General features: G+C 45.1%; 1 protein-coding gene and 1 long non-coding RNA gene across 5 annotated transcripts in view; one reads left to right on the top strand and one right to left on the bottom strand.

Moving 5' to 3' along the window:
* Nucleotides 1-2,637: 2,637 nt before the first annotated feature.
* IRF4 (interferon regulatory factor 4) lies at nucleotides 2,638-18,718 on the bottom strand. 3 transcript variants are annotated; one of them, XM_008692882.2, is made up of 9 exons: nucleotides 18,648-18,718; nucleotides 17,023-17,294; nucleotides 15,575-15,761; nucleotides 14,643-14,731; nucleotides 13,788-13,932; nucleotides 11,113-11,220; nucleotides 8,339-8,692; nucleotides 5,034-5,146; nucleotides 2,638-3,080 (listed from the first exon to the last, which is right to left on the bottom strand). In XM_008692882.2, the coding sequence occupies exons 2-9, from the start codon at nucleotides 17,236-17,238 to the stop codon at nucleotides 2,937-2,939; spliced, it is 1,356 nt and encodes a 451-aa protein (XP_008691104.1). In that variant the 5' UTR covers nucleotides 17,239-17,294; nucleotides 18,648-18,718; the 3' UTR covers nucleotides 2,638-2,936. The 3 variants fall into 3 exon arrangements, with proteins under 3 accessions (XP_008691104.1, XP_008691105.1, XP_040500916.1); XM_008692883.2 differs by having other exon boundaries at nucleotides 13,788-13,929; XM_040644982.1 differs by lacking the exon at nucleotides 11,113-11,220.
* Nucleotides 17,354-19,154, top strand: part of LOC103664983 — a 10,292-nt gene continuing 8,491 nt past the window's right edge. Inside the window, exon 1 of one of the 2 annotated variants that reach the window (XR_569197.2) lies at nucleotides 17,354-18,191. This is a non-coding gene — a long non-coding RNA (uncharacterized LOC103664983). Of the gene's footprint in view, nucleotides 18,192-18,629; nucleotides 18,717-19,154 lie in introns of those variants that run through there. The other variant, XR_569198.2, reaches the window with a different exon arrangement.

The raw sequence follows: 19,154 nt of genomic DNA, 5'->3' as shown, positions 1-19,154 counted from the left end.
TCATACCCTAGGACAGCGTATGCCTTTTTCTAAACACAAACCTGGGCATATCTGTGCTTTGGTGATAACCATGGTGTCGTGTTGCTCATTCCATGCAGGGTTTCCAAGTTCATCTCCCAAAGGAGCAGTGTCTTCCTAGCTCAAAGGCAATAGTCTTGCTGGGTTCTCTATAGGTCGACTAACTGTCCTGTTTCGCCTGGGACTGAGGGGGTTCCAAGGTTTGAGTTTTAAATGGGTTGGTCACCTGGTCCTTTACAGTGTTCCAGAAGACATCTACTGCCCACTGTTTTATTAAATCCAAAAAACAAGAAACAAGCCATTAGAACATGCACCTGGGAGACAACACAATTTTTTAACCTTGCCATCTGAAGCTTTTTAACATAGTAAATGCCTAAACTCTTCTACAGTGTCTCCCATTGAGAACAAAATAAATTCTACTTTATCAAGTCAAGGAATGAGGCAATCATTCATTTTCAAAGTCCTGAGACAGCTGTCAGGATTCTTTACCCAGATTATTTCATAATTCATTCAATAGCACACAGTCTGGATTCCTCCAAAAAAAAAAAAAAAGTCAAAGTAGATGGGTCTAAAGATGAGGAAGGGGAAAGCAGCCCTAGCCAAGAGTATTTTCCAGAAAATGTTAACTCCAGTGTTCAAGCAGCTTAATATTAAAAAAGAAAGAAGAAAGAAAGAAAAGAATTTGCAACAGCAATAGAAATCAAGCATCTGCTTTGAGAATTCAGAAGACACGGCACCCCTGGGACTGACACCAGAGAACTTCTCTGAAGCGCTGGCGTGGGGTTAAATATTCTGCAGGGAAGAGGGCCACATACACTGGGGCCTGTGTCACAGTCATTCCTAATTTTGTTTGCAATTCCCCCTTAGGATAATATACCCTAAAATACTTTGCATCTATAAGATGTATAAATTACTGCAATTCACAAAATATAATCTGCTGTCCATGCATATTCACTTTGAGCGGCTGATGAAATTCCTTAAACTCTGCCATGGACTGCATGATGGAGTTCTACAACGACAATGCCTCTAAAAAGAGTGAGGTAAATCTGTATTGTTGGGTTAAAAGAGCACTGCATAAAGCTGGCGGCAAGATGATCCTATGAGGTTTTTTTGAGCTGACGTATACCTATAGAGAAGTGAAGTGGATTGGAAGAAGAAGTCACACTCTTCCTGTGGATATTTCAAGGAGCAGGATTTGGGCTGGGAAAAAGAAAGGGAACGTTGCTGCATTTTTGCCTGTCTATATTGTTTACATTTTCTGTAGTTAATATGTTCTGTTATCATTAAAAACTCCTTGGGGTTCCATGGGTGGCTCAGTCAGTTAAGTGTCTGCCTTCGGCTCAGGTCATGATCCTGGGTCCTGGGATCGAGACCCGCATTGGTCTCCCTGCTCAGTGGGGAATCTGCTTCTCCCTCTGCCGCTCCTCCCTGCTTGTGCGTTTACTCTCTCTCTCTCCTTTGCTCTCTCTCTTTCTCTCAAGTAAATAAATAAAATCCTTAAAAAAACACTCCTTTTAAAAGTTAAAAAAATGACATTCCAATGCTTCATTGCTTACTAAACTGGATAAAGGCTATATATAATCTGTCTAATGCAAGGGATACAGTTTCTTGGATGAATTAAAAAATATAGATTAGAATAAGAGTGGCATATATTTGAGAACTACTAAGTCTTTTGCTGAGCCTAAAAGTAATAGCAGTTTTTTTTTGTAGTATGATAAAAATATCAGTTGCCAGCATCAGTCCAAACATCTGTACTTTTCCAAAACAATCAACAAGGAAGTGATCAGGTTTACTTAAGCAAGTGGAGATCTCTGTGATTCTATAAAAAGATGTATTTGGAGAAAGCCCAGTAATTTTAAGGCCCTGTCAAACCATATTGGCATGAGGAAGCATATAATATACAAAATAAGCAAAAACAGCCCACTGAGTCTGCAGTTATGCAATCAGTGAAATCCTGTCATCATCTTTCCTAACAGAGTTCACCACATTGAAAAGCATCGGCTCCTCCTCCTTAGTGTTGTCATGGATAACTCACTGGTAGCCAAACAAAACAAACAGGGTAAGAGGGGAAATGTCACCGAGTTTCAAAAATATATCTTTAGTACTTGGATTGTTGATCTTTTTTAAGAAAATGTTTTAGCAGTAATTTCTACAGAACGAGAGACAAAAAGGCAGACAAAAAATATCTTAAGCAGTCATTACAAGATTGTAGGACGGACAAAAATATACTAATCAAGAGTAGCCCTAATGCTCTTTGGTTCCAGAAAATACCAACTGGCTTCCAAGGGCACCCATGGAGAGAGAGCAAATGGGAAGCAGTGCGAGACAGGGCAGGGAAGTCCGTGCAGGGTGAGACCCAGGCCACGTGGGGTGATCAGCTACCCCAAAGCTGGAGGCACTGTGGTCCAACCTCAGTCAAAGATTCTAAGAGCAAGCATTTTCTGCAAGAGCAACATCTTCTGTGTGCGTTAATACATTTCTTTTGTGGGCAAAGTCACCTCAAATTTAGATATTATTTCCCTGAGAAATAGTACACCACTTATGTGCTTGTATCCCTCTAGTTAGTGGTCAATACCGAAACACAAGTTTTCTCAGTTTTCAAGCAAGAAAGAATCCACATCCAATTAAAGATAGCATTTAAGTAAATGTAAACACACGCTTTGGTCAATTTTCACAGTAATTATCAAAGATGGCGGTCTACGGAAGACCCTGAAAACTGTCCTTCCTTTTGGAATAAGCTCATCTGTCAATTAGATGGAGCTGGTTTTTTTACACTCATTCTTGCTGAGATTATCCTCAAGTGTTGAATTGAAGCCCCAATTTCCAAGTTTCTCAAAAGAAAAAGAGGGAGTTCAATCAGCTGTTCCTGTCGGAGGCAGATATTTACAATGAAATAAAATCACTCGTCTTGACAGTTTTCATTCTTGAATGGAGGAGTGGCGAATAGATCTGTGATAATCCTCTGGACTGCTAATGTGTTCAGGTAAGTCATAGCCCCTCAGGAAGTGTCCACTGTTCTGCTGAGCAAAATAATACAGTTGTCTGGCTAGCAGAGGTTCGACCTTTAATAAGAGATTTTGAAAAGATGTTATTGAAATGTTCTTTTTAACATCTTGTAATTGGCTCATCATTAAATAACTCAGTATCTGAAGATACAGTAAAGTTCAATCCCAAGTTAGGTGCTACATAAATCAAAACTTTCTGATGACGTAATTTTTTGTTAGCCCCTTACATACACCAACCTATAAACAGACTCCACTTGATTCTGAGTGTTACTATAGTTCAAGTCAAAAGTGGTACTTTTACATTAATAGCCGCTCAAAAGGTATGTTTCACTAAGCATAAACAAATCAGGTACAATGACCAACTTAAAAGGAAGTTTGAGGTGATCCATGAAGTTTGAGGTAACTCAGAATAATTTAGGCCAATGAATTTTTCCACAGCCACAGTCTGACCGGGATGAGGATGTCCGTCCTGAACAATGTACCATTCCTGGGTGACCTGGATAACTTGTATATTTCTAAGATAGTGGAACAAGGAAGGAGCAGAAGCTAAACAAACAACAACACTGTTATTATGGGGAAAGAGAGGTTAATTGACCTCAGATTCATCTAGTTTGGCTATTTATGTGGTTCGTATTCAATAAAAAAATTCAGCTTTCAGAATTTCCTGAATTTATAGCTTGTAAGAAAAGTGAATACTTTGCGAATCAATTCTGCTATTAAATTGAGCATTTAAGTTATTTGATATATAGAAACTTAAGCCTAATTCATATGAAACACCTGAAATAAATTAAATCCATAATAAAAACGAGTAGGAACTCCTGCGTGTACACATACCCATTTTTCTTTTCCATCCCAGACAACTCAATTCCAGGGACCCTTGCTTGAGGAACATAGTTGCCTAACTCAGAGGAGAGCTAGCGCACCAAAAAAACCCTTAAAATCAGACTAATGCAGGAGTTTTTCACCAACTTTTGAAACATTATTTATCAATACCAAGTTTATTTAGTTATTTAACAATCCTAGGTGTTAACAAGATAACAAATATTATATCAATTACTGGAGAGAATTCATGAAAAAGCTCTAGAGTCTTTTGGTTGGTTCATTTTTGATTTTACAATCAAGAGGGGGGACTGCGTGTTTAAAATTAGGTAGTGTTTTATTTTGGTTGTCAATAAAAAAACTATGAGAACTAAAATATGACTTGAAAGTTTCTATTATTGATTATATATATATATCTATATATATATATATATTTTTTTTTTTTTTACCTGTTACTGCTTTTGTCTGGGCCTATTAATAACTCTCAAAGGTATGTAGCTATGTAAGGTTTTCAAATTCAAAATCTTGGGTATTCAAAACTCTTTTTTGTGGCAAATTTATTCCAAATGTTATCTCAATAAAATTTTCATGAAAAAGATGTTTACGTGCCACAGTTGACCCTATTTAAACCCCTGCTAAAGAACACTGATCTACTTAAATTCCTTGACAGAGTTAGCCTCCTCCAAGTAACACGTGACCCTTGGTTTCCATTAGTTAAATAATTTCTAAAAATCCAGAAATAAAAGAGGATTTGGGAAAAATCTGAGGGGACTGCAAAATACATAAGTCAATGGACAGCTTCCCATTGGGAAAAGCCTCCCCATCAAATGAAGGTCAGCTAGACAGCATTTTAAAAGCAATATTAAATATGGAGAATTTTAAAGGGCAACTTTTATCACTAGTCTTTTTAAATCCTTATAAAATGGGAATAGGACAATGTCTTGATTGATACACAAGATGGGATGAATGAAGCCCATGGTTGCAGGTTTGTGATGAGTAGACCTCTAGGGTTGGGAAAAACATGTGGGTCCCTGGGCTGTGCTTCCTGCACCATTCACTGGGCCATGCTTCCTTCCTCATGATTTTCCTGTCATATGACATATACTTTTCATTTGAGACTTTTCTAACTGGGACCCTGCCCTTGATGAAAAACAGGGAAACTCAATCATTTGAATGTGACTAAATACTCACGTGAGCAGTGATGAGCTTCCTTTGCCTCTGAGGATCTGGAAACTCTTCTCCGAAGCACAGAGTTACCTGGAATCTTGGCAGGGGACGGCCATGGTGAGCAAAAGCTTGCAGCTCTGGAAAAGCCCCATAAGCGGGGAAAAAAACCAACCCTGATCAGAAACCATCACTAAACACGCCATGTTAAAGCAGGAAGCAAAAGCTCACTGTTGATTTGGAAAACTAAAATAGGAGTGTGTATTCTTTATTTCTCTACGTGGGGTTCTTAATTCTTAGACCCTAGATATAGAATTGCATGTACGTGTTCATGGGTGCACTTCTCCTGAGAGGGCTCCAGGTTTCACTTGATTCTCTTTTTTAATTATTATTTTATTTATTTGTTTGAGAGAGAGGGAGAGAATGAGAGACAAAGCTTGAGTAGGGAGAGGGAGAGGGAGAAGCAGGCTCCCCACTGAGCTAGTAGCCTGACACAAGGCTCGATCCCGGGACCCAAGGTGAAGGCAGATGCTTAACCAACTGAGCCACCCAGGCACCCCTCGCTTGATTCTTTAAGGGAAATATGTCCTGCAGATTAAGAAACCTTGCTTTGCAGCATTAGACCCTTAAGAGTGCAAAGGGTAGCAGAAAGGAGTGAAAGATGAAGAAAAAGGAAAAGAAATGTAGCCACATTGAGGCAAAAGAATAATTTATACAAAGAAGAAATTTCATTTAAAAAATCAAAATTTTCTGATTACTTAAAAATGTCATCTCAAAACTGCTGAGTCTTCATAATCCAATGTCTGTGCCAATCAGGACGTCTCCATGATTCAGGCATCGCTGAAAATGCTTTACTGTTGTCTTGGAGATGAGCACCAGTTATGGGCAGCTGTGTCCTACTTGGCACTAAACCTCAACTATGGGACTTTGAGCTGACTTCTTGCCCACCTTCTGGGACAGATATTGATTTGAAATGAAACACTAGGTGTCCCCACTTTTGTGGTTGCGTATATCCTGAAGGCTCCACTCCTACCCTAAGGATGCAGAACAAAGACTGTTGGAAAGACACATGTGTAATCCCTGACATCGCTCCATGTCCCATTACCCATATTCGAGATGACTCTTAAGCCTCTAGCTGCTCTTATTCTTTCCTTTCCACTAGAGTTGAACGTCGTGTCCGCAAAAGAAACACACCCGGCTGCTGCTACAACTTCTGCAGAACGGTATGCACACGCATCTTGATCAGATATGCACCTTGGGCTTTGCCTTTAGGGGCTGTCCCTAGTAGTTTGCAAATCCTGAATGGGGAGATATCAAAGATCTTCACTGTTCTCTTCAACTGAAGAAAAGTTTCTAACTAACTCACTGGACTGTTAGACTTCCTGCTTTTTTTTTTTCTTCTTCCAGAATTCAAATCAAACCTAACTGACTTAGTCAGAATGTGTACAAGGCGTTCACACTGCCGAGGCCTGAGACAACACCTACACAAGCCAGTCAGAGTGGCGAGCTGGCACAATTCTCTGAAGAAGTCGTGTCTCAAATGCTTGATAACATGAGAATATTCTGTGGGAATCCTCGATTGTGCAGAAGCTGGTCTACACCGCTGCAGTGTTCAAGTTCACAGGTTCCTCCTTGAACCTCAGTGAATACTTCAAGATAAGCGGTTGCAGTGAGCAAAAAGCACAGCCTTTGGTTACAGAGGAAGAAAAAAACAACAACTTTTGCTCACAGATAAATATTAAATTCTAGGCAAGTGAATTCACAACCTGCAGGTGTTCATAGCTGGGCATCATGCTTTTCTGCTTCTTGCCTGTATCCAGCTCTCAGTGACTGTGACTCAAAGTGTAACTTACAGCCTACTTAGAATGGTAGGATTCGAACTTCCTAAAAGATATGTGGTGAGAGAAACTCACAGAAGCACGTGTCATTCCCCTGGGATTCCTTAACCAAAGTCCTAGTCCTGTGGCTTCTGAATCCAAAGAGACCAAGATTCACAGTCTCTGAGGAGATCCAACCCCAATCCCCCATGGGCTCTTTCAGACTCTTTAGCAGACATAAGAGGTGCAGACAAGATACCCCGCAGTAGCTCCTGACTCTTCCTTGGGTGCCCACCATGATTACCATGCTGGACCCCAGGATGGACAGAACAGTCATGGCACAGATTTGGAGGCAGTTCTGCAGCTCAGAGGGAGGGAGGGGTGTTGAGACCCACATGGCTTTCTCACCCTAGTGCTGCCTTGGGGAACCAGAGGCTCAGTTCTCCCTCCTCCTCTTGTCACACCTTTTAGTCAAGGGTTAGGCATCTAGGGACATATTTGTTTGGAGGCACCAAAGAGAATTTGGATGAGCCTACTCAATTTGGGCAACTTAAACCCAAAAGGCTAAGCAAGTGTCAACAGTGTCAAAGTACACAGATGCTTCATATTTTTATGTTAAATAAATTGAATCGGGAAGCATATTTAGGGAAAGGAGAGGCACATGAGAACCCAAAGACATAGGGTGTTTCTGAAGGGGCGCTTGTAAAAGAATAGCTTAAGGATACGTTACAGAATAAGGTTCAGAAAGAGTTGGCAGTTAGCTGACAGAACAACTTTTTCCCTCCAAAAGAGGAATCATCAATATAGAGAGCTACACGAATGTTCTGGATGAAGCTTCAACAATAACGTGGCCAGTGGTTTCACAAAAGCCAGTCTGGGGCTAATTGAATTGTCATGAAATCAAAACTAGAAAAACGAAACTCACTGGTTTTAGAAAATACTATGTGAAACACGAATATCACAGAGATAACTCATAGCCTTCTCATAATTTCCCCCTTTGCAAAATCAGTTCCACATACTCTATCCCTGATCCCACCTGCTGGAGGCCATCTGCATAGAAGTAACACGTCTCATAACCAAGAACGTTAACAATACACTTCTAACCTTTACGATTTTCCTAGGAACCTTAAAAAAGCTAAAACATCAGCAGCCGTGCTTGCTGAGATCATACTGCCAATAAAGTGTGAACCTTATCAGTGTGACTATTTGTTGAATACCAGAATCTCAAGATATCAGCCTGAACCACAATCCCCTTGAGCAATCTCTCTCCTCTTCACACCCCTTTGGTGATGCAGAGGAGCACGTGGTAGAGGCAGAGGTGAGATGAACAACAGGAACCTATTCTCAGATCCTGCCGGGTGGGCTCAGGGGCTAATAGAAGGAAGATCTCTGTCTGGGTTGGGAGTGACTTTCTGCTTGGACCACTGTGGAAGCCATAGTGTCACCCCCTCCATTCTGTCTCTTAGGCTTACAGGTGTGGGATGCTCCATTCTAACAGATAATTGGGTATGTTACCTGCTAAAAATTGCTGTGTGTCAAAGAGCTTGCAGGTCTGGTCCCTCTCCAGTTTATTGGGCCGGTCACTGCACAGTGCCAGGGGCCCATCCCAGTAGATTCTGCTCTGGCACAGTCTTTTGGCATAAAGCCCGTCGGGGGCCATCCAGAGGACCACACCCCTTTCCAGGTGGCTCAGAAGTTTCTCGATGTTTTTCCTCTGGCCATTGTCCTCTGGGTATGGGAAAAGGACCTGGTCCAGGTTACTGGCATCATAAGTGTGCCCGTGGGAGATCCGACAGCCTTCTGGGCTGGACGTGGTCAGCTCTTTCACCAAGATCTCCCGGTAGTACAAACAGATGTGGAGTCGACAGTCTGTAAACACAGAGATTTCAAGGTCAGCGCTAAGGGACCAAGGAGCATTGGAAACCCATCAGGATGCCAAACTATTCAACCAGAACATGTGTATTTGGTGGGACACTGGTGTCCCAGGATACTCCATAAAAAATAGAAAGTTCCAGGGTCAAGGAAGTGTAGGAAATGCTGCATACCCTCCTCTCCCTCCTGGAGTCACAGACAGTAAGAGATATTAAGGAAATCCTGCAAGAAATCTATTTAATGTTGTCTAACAGCATTTTCCAAATTTGTGCGACCATAGATTTTTTTTGTGTTGGGGGATTACAGCTTACATTAGTTTTCTGCACAACAGATTTGACTTGTATTAGAGAGCACCGCTGGTTAAGAACTTTCTGTGTCATTATTTTGGTGATGATGAATGCAGCGATGACAACAATTGTGTCTAAAATACTAAGTCATGTTCCACTGAACAAAATGCATCTTTAAGCACAGCAATCAGTTTTGATTTTGAAGGAAGTAAACCCTAGTTTAATTTCTACTAGCAGAAAGAATATAATAGTGTTTCAAAAACTAAACAAAAATGTTTACATCGGAAACTGCCCTAAACAATGAATAAGATGTCACTTACACAAATAAACACACACACACACACACACACACACACACACGTCCACATTGAAGTTTCAGCAAAGATAAACACTAAGCCGTTTTAGCAGTGGTGATCTCTGGGTGGTAAGAATGTGATGTTTTATTTTCCAAGTTTGCTCTTCCGANNNTCACGTTATTTTTTATGCTGTGTATGTATGCGTTACTTGTATAATAAAATTAATTCATGTGGAAAGAAAAGAATCAATGAAAAAAAATGTTCTAAGGCCAAAGTCCCACTAGGCTTTCAAAATCTGCCTTGAAAATAACTGTGCTTTCTAAAACATTTAACGAGATGAGTTCACTTTTGAAATTTTTCTTCAGAATAGGACCCACAAATTAAAAGGACAAAGCTAGGTTTGCAAAGGGGCCCTTAACTGAACTGCAAAAGAGCTCCATGTACAGGCCATAGCCATCCATCCATAATGGTATTTACAAATTAATGGGGACTGCGGTTCTCCCAACAAATGGGCTCAAGGTTGATAATTAATCTGCACTATGCATACTAAAAAAAGAAATCCACAAAACCCTCTTATTCCTCAATGGCAGGTTTTGAGGCTTAAACAGCCCACATCACTGTCCCGATTCTGCACGTCAATTTCTCCACTAGTGCGGACTAGTGGAGAGCGAGCTCAGACAGTACACCTTGATGACAGTGAGTGTTGGCCATTTGAGGTGACTTGCAGGACAGGCTTCATTTCACTTAATGTCATCAGAAATCACGAGATCACAGGGACATAAATAGTTGTTTATTCCCTACTTTTTCGTGCTTCAGAGAAGGGTTAGGAAGTTTCTTAAAAAAAGCACAAGGCTTTCTGTTCAGAAACATCTCCCCTCCGTCATTTAGGAGCATCTAAGAAGAAAGGCAGCAAAGCCTCATCCAGAACTTCAGAACCGAAAAGAAATAAATGGTGACCCTGGAAACAAGAAAGGTGCCCACAACTCTCTGAAATCTTGAGAATTTACTTTATACTTTCTATAATTGATTTTTTAAAAGCCCAAGGGGCAAGGTGAGAATTCTGAGGCTTAAGCTATTTATTCTTAATGTAATTATAAATCCCATTTTCAAACAACCCAAAATACTATCTAAAAAATAGATACATGCACACCACATATGCTTAGTAAACCTTGCGATGCCTTCCTTAAACAGGTTAAGATCTTTGAGCTTGCAAGGATTCTTTTAGAAATGAAACTTTAAAAATCAGCTCTAATCCAAATTTTTTGCAACACCTATCAAATTTCAGAGGAAGACTGACCGCAAGGCTCACTACTTTTACGCATATGAATGTGATAAAGAGAAAGGAGCCAGAACTGCTGTCCCCAGGATGCCAGAGAGGAAGACCTAGTTGTGGCTAAACCTGGAAGGATGATCAGCTTTTCAAAAGAGAAACCCTTGTGTATTTTTCTAAGAAATTATACTACATTGTGAGAATGTTGGCTGAAGGGGGGTCCTTGGTATATAAAGCTGAGGTGTTTGCATATTCCTGGAAACTCAGATAGATGTCGATGGAAACCTTAAAATGACTCAATTCAAACCAGCATTTAGAATTGGCATCAGAATTAAAAGTTGGCTTCTTAGTGCTAAATATTCTAAAGATGTCTTCATTCACTGAGGTTGGGAGTCAGACGTGTCCATATCCACTCTAGTCCCCAGATGGAAGAAAGCCAGTGCCCATGGGCTGTGCTCAGGGATACCCCCAGCCTCCCCAATCAAACAGACCCAAAGGCAAGAGTGGAGCCACAGCAGAAGCCAGCCTCCTGTGGGGGCCTCTAGAAGGGAACACTGCACTCACCTGAGAGCGCCAAGGCTTCAGCAGACCTTATGCTTGGCTCTATGGGGATTCCAGGGGCCTGGGACTCAGGCGGGGCACAAGCATAAAAGGTTCCTGTCACCTGGCAACCTGCATTTGTAAATAAGAATCAGATGATGTCTAAACAGTGTCTGTCCAACGACGCATGGGAAGGTCTCCTCTCCCTGGGATGTGGCCACTCAGCCCCTGAAGGGTGCACCAACCCCGGGAGGGAGGGGCCAAGGGCGCTCTAGAACTGACCAGTGGCATTCTCAAGGGAAAAAGACAAGCTGAATTCCAATCAGAAAAAATAGGATCGAAAGAGGAAGGAGCCTTTTCATAGCTTTGGAAGAAAACTTGGAATAGTCCCTCTATAATTTTTTCTTTCTTATTTTAACTTAGTTAACTCCTTAAACACCGCACATAATTACCATTGTGTGTGCGTGTGTGTGTGTGTGTGTGTGTGCGTGTGTGTGTGTGTGTGTGTATAGTAGGAATATTTAAGATCTACTCTCTTAGCAGCTTTTAATACAATAGAGTGTAGCTAACTACAGTCACCATATTGTACTTTAGATCCTCAGAACTTACTCATCTTATCATTGGAAGTTTGTATCCTTTGAGCAACATCCCTCCGTAATCACCCTGATAAACAGGATAACTTCGGCTCAGGGAGATTTATCCTCGTTCACATAGCATGTTCACAGTAGAGCTGTGAGCTCAGGTCTACCTGAGTTCCGATGCCAAAGGGCCCAGTTAAAAACTTCCAAATTGTTTAGTCCACATTTCTCTAGCTTTCTATTTCTGGCTTCGGGAAGAAAATTGAACCATGTGTCTTGGCAGCGTAATAGCTGTGGGTCACATTAAACAGTAATAGAGAAAGACTGTGTACTAGAACTTAATTTAATGTCAGTTATGCTTCAAAATACGTCTACCTATTCCATGTGTCTGTACAGTTTGAGGCATCGCCTTGTTACTAAGGTTCTTAGTTCAATAGAGCCTGATGCTTTAGACAAAAGTCTGATATCAGAAACCAGTTTAATGTTAGCTAACTCTTCCACTATGGAATGGAAAGTAACCTTTGCTGCAAATCACTCTTGAAAAGCTAATAAAATCAAATTCTGAGCTTTTTTGTAAACATGCCATTAAATACAAATTTTAAATGATGGTACACTTTGTCAATCCTTTAAAGCCAAAAGTGACCTGAACATGACTGGAAAAAGGGGAACTGACCAAATTGTGACGAACCAAATATTCCTAGAACATACAGAAGGATCTGAGTCTTGACCCATCTCAGGATGTCTATTTAAATGTCTAACTCAAAAGTCCTAGCAGCTTGTGTTTTGCTGTTTTCAATACACGGTGTGAAGTTTTCTCTGCACGTAGCTAATGAGTGCTTCCACTGAGTAATCTCATTTTGATGTCTGGGAAACTCCTGTGGGGATGGGACCCCATCTAATCCAGAGTGAACAAAGCTCTTTAGACCCCAACACCAGCACTACTCACCTTATGGAGACTATTTTCTTTTCTTAGTATTTATTCATTCCATTCTTACTATCACTCCTGATCCCAAAAATTACTATGATAAGCACACTATTGTGTTTTCTTTTCTAAGTAAACTCTTCCCCCAGTGCGGGGCTCAAACTCACAACCCCGAGATCCAGAGTTGTTGCATGCTCTACCAACTAAGCCAGCCAGGTGCCCCCTGGGCACACTATTGCTAAAAAGAAATATACTAGCTCAATAATCTCCTGATGTTCCTGTAGACGGAAGGCGTCGGCACAGCTACAGTATGCCCGTTTTCCAGATGTATAGAAAGAAACGGACCAGTGAGGTTACTGGCCCTGTCAACCTTAAGGGATAATCCAGGAGGGAAGACTGACAAAATCTATTATTATTCAGGGAGGATGAAAAATATTAACCTATCAAACAAATAATTTAAAAAACTATAGCCAACCACTTTGACATCTGAGATCCTCTCTCTTAAATGAAAGAGGAGCTCTGAGGTTGAGCTCCAGCCCCCCCACTTTCACTGGGTAACTTTGGGCATTACTTACATTCTGTGAGTTTGCCTCAAAAGGGGGGGGCAGTTTTTAGTTGACTGGGATGGATCTCTCTGATGTTTATTTTATTATTTTTATTTATTTACTTATTTTGAGATTAGTGTCCCACCTCTAATTTCTGTGATGTTTATTTTTTATTTTTTTGAAGATTTTATTTATTTACTTGAGAGAGAGAGAGCATGAGCAGAGGGATGCAGAAGGAGAGGGAAAAGCAGACTCCCCACTGAGTAGGGGGCCTGATTCTCAATCCCAGGACCCTGGGGAATCCCTGGGGGATCCCAGGGATCATGACTCCAGCCAAAGGCAGACGCTTAACCAACCGCCTGAGCCACCCAGGCGCCCCTTTCTGTGATGTTTAAATAAGATCTCATATAGGGCAGTTCCCAGCACAGGTCCTGGCAAGAGTAGGCCAGGTGTCAGTACACCCTGGAGTCCTTCCCCTGAAGACCCTCACTCTCTCCTTCACTGCACGTGAGGTCTTCCCCAGCGGCTCTGAGAAGGGGAAAGACCTGGGGTACTGCCCGGAAGGACAGATCAAGAGAGACCAGGGCCCTCTGGCCAGGTCTGCTCTGCGGGCTGAGCCACAGCCCTAAAAACCAGCCCCAGCACACTCCTTACCATTTTCACAAGCCGGGCCTTGCCAGTGATGGCTGCGAGACCCAAACGTCACGGGACACTGATACGGGATTTCTGGGAGGGGCTGATCAGGGACGTACTCCCTCCAGCTTCGGTCGTGGGACGGCATCATGTAGTTATGAACCTGCTAAAGGGACATGAGGGAGCAGCTGAGATGAAAGGCGATCAGCTCCGAAGCTCAGTTGGTTGGCACCGGGAAGGGGGGACAGATTCTTTTATAGTCAGACTCCTCACAGAATCTCTTATTTGGCTGACAGCCAAATCATTTTATCATCTCAAAAGACTTTGGAGTGAACAGCTCATCGCACTAGGTGGAAAGTAGCCGTAAAGACTCAAAAGGCACAATGAAGACAGTGTTACAAAGTAATGACTTGTGTAAAACTTCATCATATGGTTAAACCTGGCACCAAAAGTACTGCAGGGAAATTTGCCTTCTTTTACCCACCAAAGTGAATAAAACAGAGCTGTGATTCACATCAGAAAAGTCTGAAGAGATCAGCTGCCCTGTGGTTTCACATGATAAAGCACAACTTCCAAAATTTTCGTCTTGCACAAAAGATCTGCTCCCCGGGTTTTTGAATCAGTGGCAGAAGTCCAGGCTAGCAGGCAGACGCAGCCACCTCTCCCCGCCCTAAAACCAACACTGATCGTACCACCAGGTAGAAAGTGAGACGTTCATCCAATGATTGGGGATTTGCTTTGGCCGATTGACTAAGAACAAAAACAAAGTACTGCTGTTTTTGTTTATATTTTTCCTGCTATGTGGGACTAGCTGGCTCACGTGGCCTCACCCAGACCCAGCCTCCCTTTCTAGAAGCCCTGTGCCCTCCACCATACCTGAGCTGGGAGTGAGGTATAAGGAGCTGTCATGGTATAGGGATGGCTCATGGTCATCTGCGGGTCCTCCAGGGTGAGCTGCTTTGCTCCTGTGTGTTTGGACAAAAGGCAAATGGCAAAGTGTGAAAAAAGGAACTGTCATAACTAAAAGTGAAATCTTAAAAAAATACCTGAGAGTTTAATTCCTAGAATGCATAACAGTGTTGACAAATAAGGCCCTTCTTCAGCAATTCCAGTGGGCAATTACTTGTTCAGGCCACTAAGCTGATTTCTACAGGGTCTGACTTGTGTAGGGCAGGTAGAGAAGGAGATGAAATGCTGTGTGTGAGCACGTTGTCACATAAAGGGCCCCACCAGCGAGATGTTCCACAAGTGAAGTCATCTGTATGGTTTGTTTAAAATGAAGATTCTTGGGCTCTACTCTGACACCCTGGTCAGAAACTTGGAGAGGGAAGGTCTGAATTTCAATAAGCATCCAGCTGACCACGGTATACTCCAAAAGTTGACATTTTTATTACTATAAACAGTAACAATATACGGGTATATGTATGCTTCCTTTCGACAGAATGATTAATTATGAAACACTGATAAGTAAAGATAAAGCTCTAAACGAGTTTTCCGTATTTTGTTTGAAAAATTTGGCCCATATCTTACACCAACAGAACTAACTGAAAAACACGTGCACACACAGGCATGGGCATACACCTGCAGGTAGAGAGCTGGAGTCTGAGAAATTGTCCTACACCAATACCACAAGAATTTCAACTGACGACCCTGAGAACTTGGGCAAAGAGCCCGTTGGGCTCAAACATGAGGCAGGAGGAAGGCAGGCTATAAAAACAAGAAAAGAAAAATAGACCCTCAGAATGAAATTAAAGCCTTACAAGTGTCAGGCAGCCTCTATTCTGTGACCCCACCCCAGGAAGTCCCACCTTTTTTTGCACCCTCAGGAACAATCCTGTATACTTTGTAGGGGTCTGAGATGTCCAGCTGGCTCCTCTCCACCAGTTCCTCAAAATCGTTGCTCTTGTTCAAAGCACATCGCAAACGGGTCTTCCAGGTAGGAGGGTCTGGCTTATCTATGCCTTCTCGGAACTTTCCTTTAAATAGTGCCCAAGCCTTGTGGGAAAGAAGAGGGGGGATAAAAGTTAAAATACAGGTCTTTTAAAAAAAGAACCTGAGGATCGTATTTCTAAAGGAAAGAATGATGCTCACGTGCCTCAGATTTATACCGTTGCTCAAAACATGGGACAGAAAGACACCACGTCTCCTCTAGGTAAAATACTCTCCACCTTGGGCTCTGTCTTTGCTGAACTGAAGACAAATGGTTTGCGCATTCTCTAGGTATTTATGAGAGGTGGGTAAGATGTGGAGGGTCCCTGGAAAGGGGCCCTAATGACCCCTTCCCCTCACAGTGTCTGAAGTGAGTTCCACTGGAACTAGGGGTGAGCTGCTACCCATAGAGTACATCTGAATGGTCAGATAGTCTGAGAGCAAATTCCAGAGGAAGTCCCCTTTGCCTGTTCTGCCTGCCGGTGGTGGGTCTGGGTCCTAATGCACAGTTCACTGGGTAAACTGCTGTAGGAGAAAACAGTCATCACACACACACACACACACACACACACACACACACACACACACAGACCTAGAGAAAAATGTCTAGAGAGAGACTTGGAAAGAGAGAATCAGACAGAAACAGGGATAGAGAAAAACACATATGGAAGGACCAAAGAGAGCTAGAAAGATAGAGAGCCCAAAAGAGATTGAACTAAAGAAAAAATAAATAAATATCCAGAGAGAAAGACCTCCAGAGAAAAACAGCAAAATAGAGGAAGATAGAGGTAGTGAGAGAGGAAAACAGAGACAGACTCAAGCACACCTAAGTGTGCTCACAGAAAAGAAACAGGGAGACAAAGAGAGACACATGTTGATCAAAGAAGGCACGGAAGTAGCCAGAGGTACAGAAAGAGGCTCGGATGGAGACAGAGGAACCCACATCAATGCAAACAGGGACACTCAAGTCAGCGCTGCTGTCCCTGGGCTGAGCCCCCGGACATTCCATTCCCTGCTGCTGGAGCCATCTGACTCCCTAGGTACTGCTCATGCCACACGCTCAGGATTGGTACCTGGTCCCCCGTTTCTAAAACCACTACAAAGGCTGAAACCTCTCTCCTTCTCCCCCAGCTTCTGCGGATTGCCACCTGATGCTCCCGGACCGGCCGCCCTGCGGGGCTCATCTCCTTCCCGCGTGGCCCCCTTTCCTCCGAGCACCGTCAGGCGAGGACTGGGATTGCCGCGGAGTCTGGCTTAGGGATCCACCAGGCTCTCTGGGGCCTTCCCTCCACCCCCACCTTGGTTGGGCCCCCCTCATGCTAGTAACCTTGAAGAGGGCGGCGTCCTCCTCGCGGTTGTAGTCCTGCTTGCCCGCGTGCTTCCAGGGGATGCGGAAGATGCTCTTCTCCTCGTTCTCCCACACCAGCCCTGGGTACTTGCCGCTGTCGATCTGGTCGATCAGCCACTGGCGGAGTTTCCCGTTGCCGCAGCTCACGGAGCTCATGCCGAACTCCCCGCCGCGGCCGCTGCCTTCCAGGTTCATGCCCGGCGCGCCGACTGCCGCCCTCTCGCACCCGGGATCCGCCTCCTGCACTCACTCTGCGCGGCAGAGAGGAGGACCGGCCTTTAGCCTCCGCGGCACAGCGCCCGGAGCACCCTTCTCCAGCCCTCTGATAATGACCACGAGGCCCTGGAGTCGCCGAGGCAGCTAGGAGCGCTCTGTCAACGTCGGTGTCGCCAGAGGCCCCTGAGAGACAGCACCTTCTCAGCGGGCCCGGTCTCATCCCCTTTGCACGCCCGGCCCTCAGCCTCCAGAGCGTGCCTCCCGCGGCGTTCATCCTCCTACCCCACGGTCTGGACTCTCCGTTCTTGTTACGCACCCCACGGGCCAAACGCTGCCCAGGCACCGCAGCTCTCGCCTCTGCGCACACCGCGAAATCCAGCCGCCACCACTCTTTGGCACCGTTGGCGTGCTCACTCCTAGCTCCCGCTCTTCCTTGCCCATTCCCAAACCCCGGCCAGCCCATTTCTCCCTTCACTGTCAGCTACCACTCTTGCCCACTCCCCCATTCTCACTCCTTTAGTGGGCCCGGCGCGCCAAGAATCTCGAACGTGGGGACGAACGCCTGCGGTCTGGACGTTCCAGGTGCTCAGCAACGGCATCTCCTGCCCCGGCCTTCTCCTCCCACACCTGCACTCTCTGCCCCAGAGAATCCCTGAGCCTTCGGCAGCTAGCGAGGATTAAGGGGGCCCCGGGAGCAACGCGCGGAGGCGACCTGGCCCAAGGCGAGGTGCGCCGCCAAATAGCGGGAGATTCTGGCGCGCAGAGCATCGGCGGGACCCCGGAGGCCCACGAGAGAGAGCGGAGGCGGGGAGGGTGCCAGGAGGGTTCTCAGAGGGCACGGGGTTGAGGCAGCAGAGCGCGGGGCCCCAAGTGGCCCAAATTTGGAGCTCCTCGTCCACCACCAATCCGGGAGCAACTCGCGGGAGGCCAAGGTGAGTTTGGGCCCTTAAGGGCCGCAGGATAAGGAGCCTCGGATTGAAGCGTCTGGAGTAAGAGGCTGTCCTCCCTCAGGAAAGCCTGCCGTCCCGTGTAGGTCCTTTCGATGGCCCCGCCTTGGCCACTCTTGGGGACCCTGACAGCCTCTCCATTCCACCCAGTCCAGCGCGTGGCCTCCCCCGGGCCTGGGCGGAGCCGAACCACAGAGTGGCGAGGGCAATGCTTGGGCATTGTCCTGGCTGACCCTCCACAGAGCCCACGCAAACGTCCCGGGGCCCAGAGCAGACTAGTGGGAGTCGGGGCTCCTTCAAGGGGCATGCTCCCTCTCGGGTCCTAAGCTGGGGTCCCCTGCGCTGCTCTCCAGAGGGACCCCGGGGACCTCTAGTCTCGCACTCCCTGTTCTCTGTTGAGCCAGCCTCACATCCGTTCTCCTTCCCGACCCCAAGCCTTACCTCGCCCCCAACTCGGAGCTGAGGGCAGCGGTGGGTCCCAAGTTCAACTGGTGAAACTAAGTATCAGAGGTGAGAAAGAGGAACTTATAAAGCTTAAAAGCCCGCTGGGGCGGAGCCTGGGGCGGGGCTGGGCGGGTACGAAAGTGCCTGCCGGGTTGGGGCGAGGGGGGCGCTGTGAGCGGAGACTGGGGCACCGCGGGAGAGTCCCAGGGCCAAGACTGGAAGGAGCGTGTGTTGGGCGGGGGGTGGGGGGGTCCTGAGCCGCCAGGCTCGGGACCCTAGCGCCCGCTGCGATCCACCCCGCGTTGCGCAGGGCTAGCGCACCTCGAGTCGGGCGTGCGCGGCCTGGGGAACCCTAATGTGGGGAGGTTTCCTGCAAAGGGCGAGGCGCGAAATGGGGACCTCGCCTCAGCGCCAGGTCCTGCGGGAGGCCGGTTGATAAAAACTAATAACAGCTAAACAATTGCGATGTGGTTAGGACGGGAAGTGGGGGCGTGTAGGGGGGGG

The sequence above is a fragment of the Ursus maritimus genome, unplaced genomic scaffold (genome assembly GCF_017311325.1).
Source record: "Ursus maritimus isolate PB19 unplaced genomic scaffold, ASM1731132v1 scaffold_30, whole genome shotgun sequence".
NCBI lineage: Eukaryota > Metazoa > Chordata > Mammalia > Carnivora > Ursidae > Ursus > Ursus maritimus.
This window is presented reverse-complemented; position numbering and strand designations above follow the sequence as displayed.

Coding starts and splice junctions, on each gene's coding strand:
- IRF4 (XM_008692882.2), bottom strand. CDS start 17,238: ATGAACCTGGAAGGCAGCGGCCGCGGCGGGGAGTTCGGCATGAGCTCC. Junction 14,732..15,574: donor TCCTGAGGGTGCAAAAAAAG/GTGGGACTTCCT, acceptor CCAAACACACAG/GAGCAAAGCAGCTCACCCTG. Junction 5,147..8,338: donor CACACAGCAATTTTTAGCAG/GTAACATACCCA, acceptor GGGCTTTTCCAG/AGCTGCAAGCTTTTGCTCAC.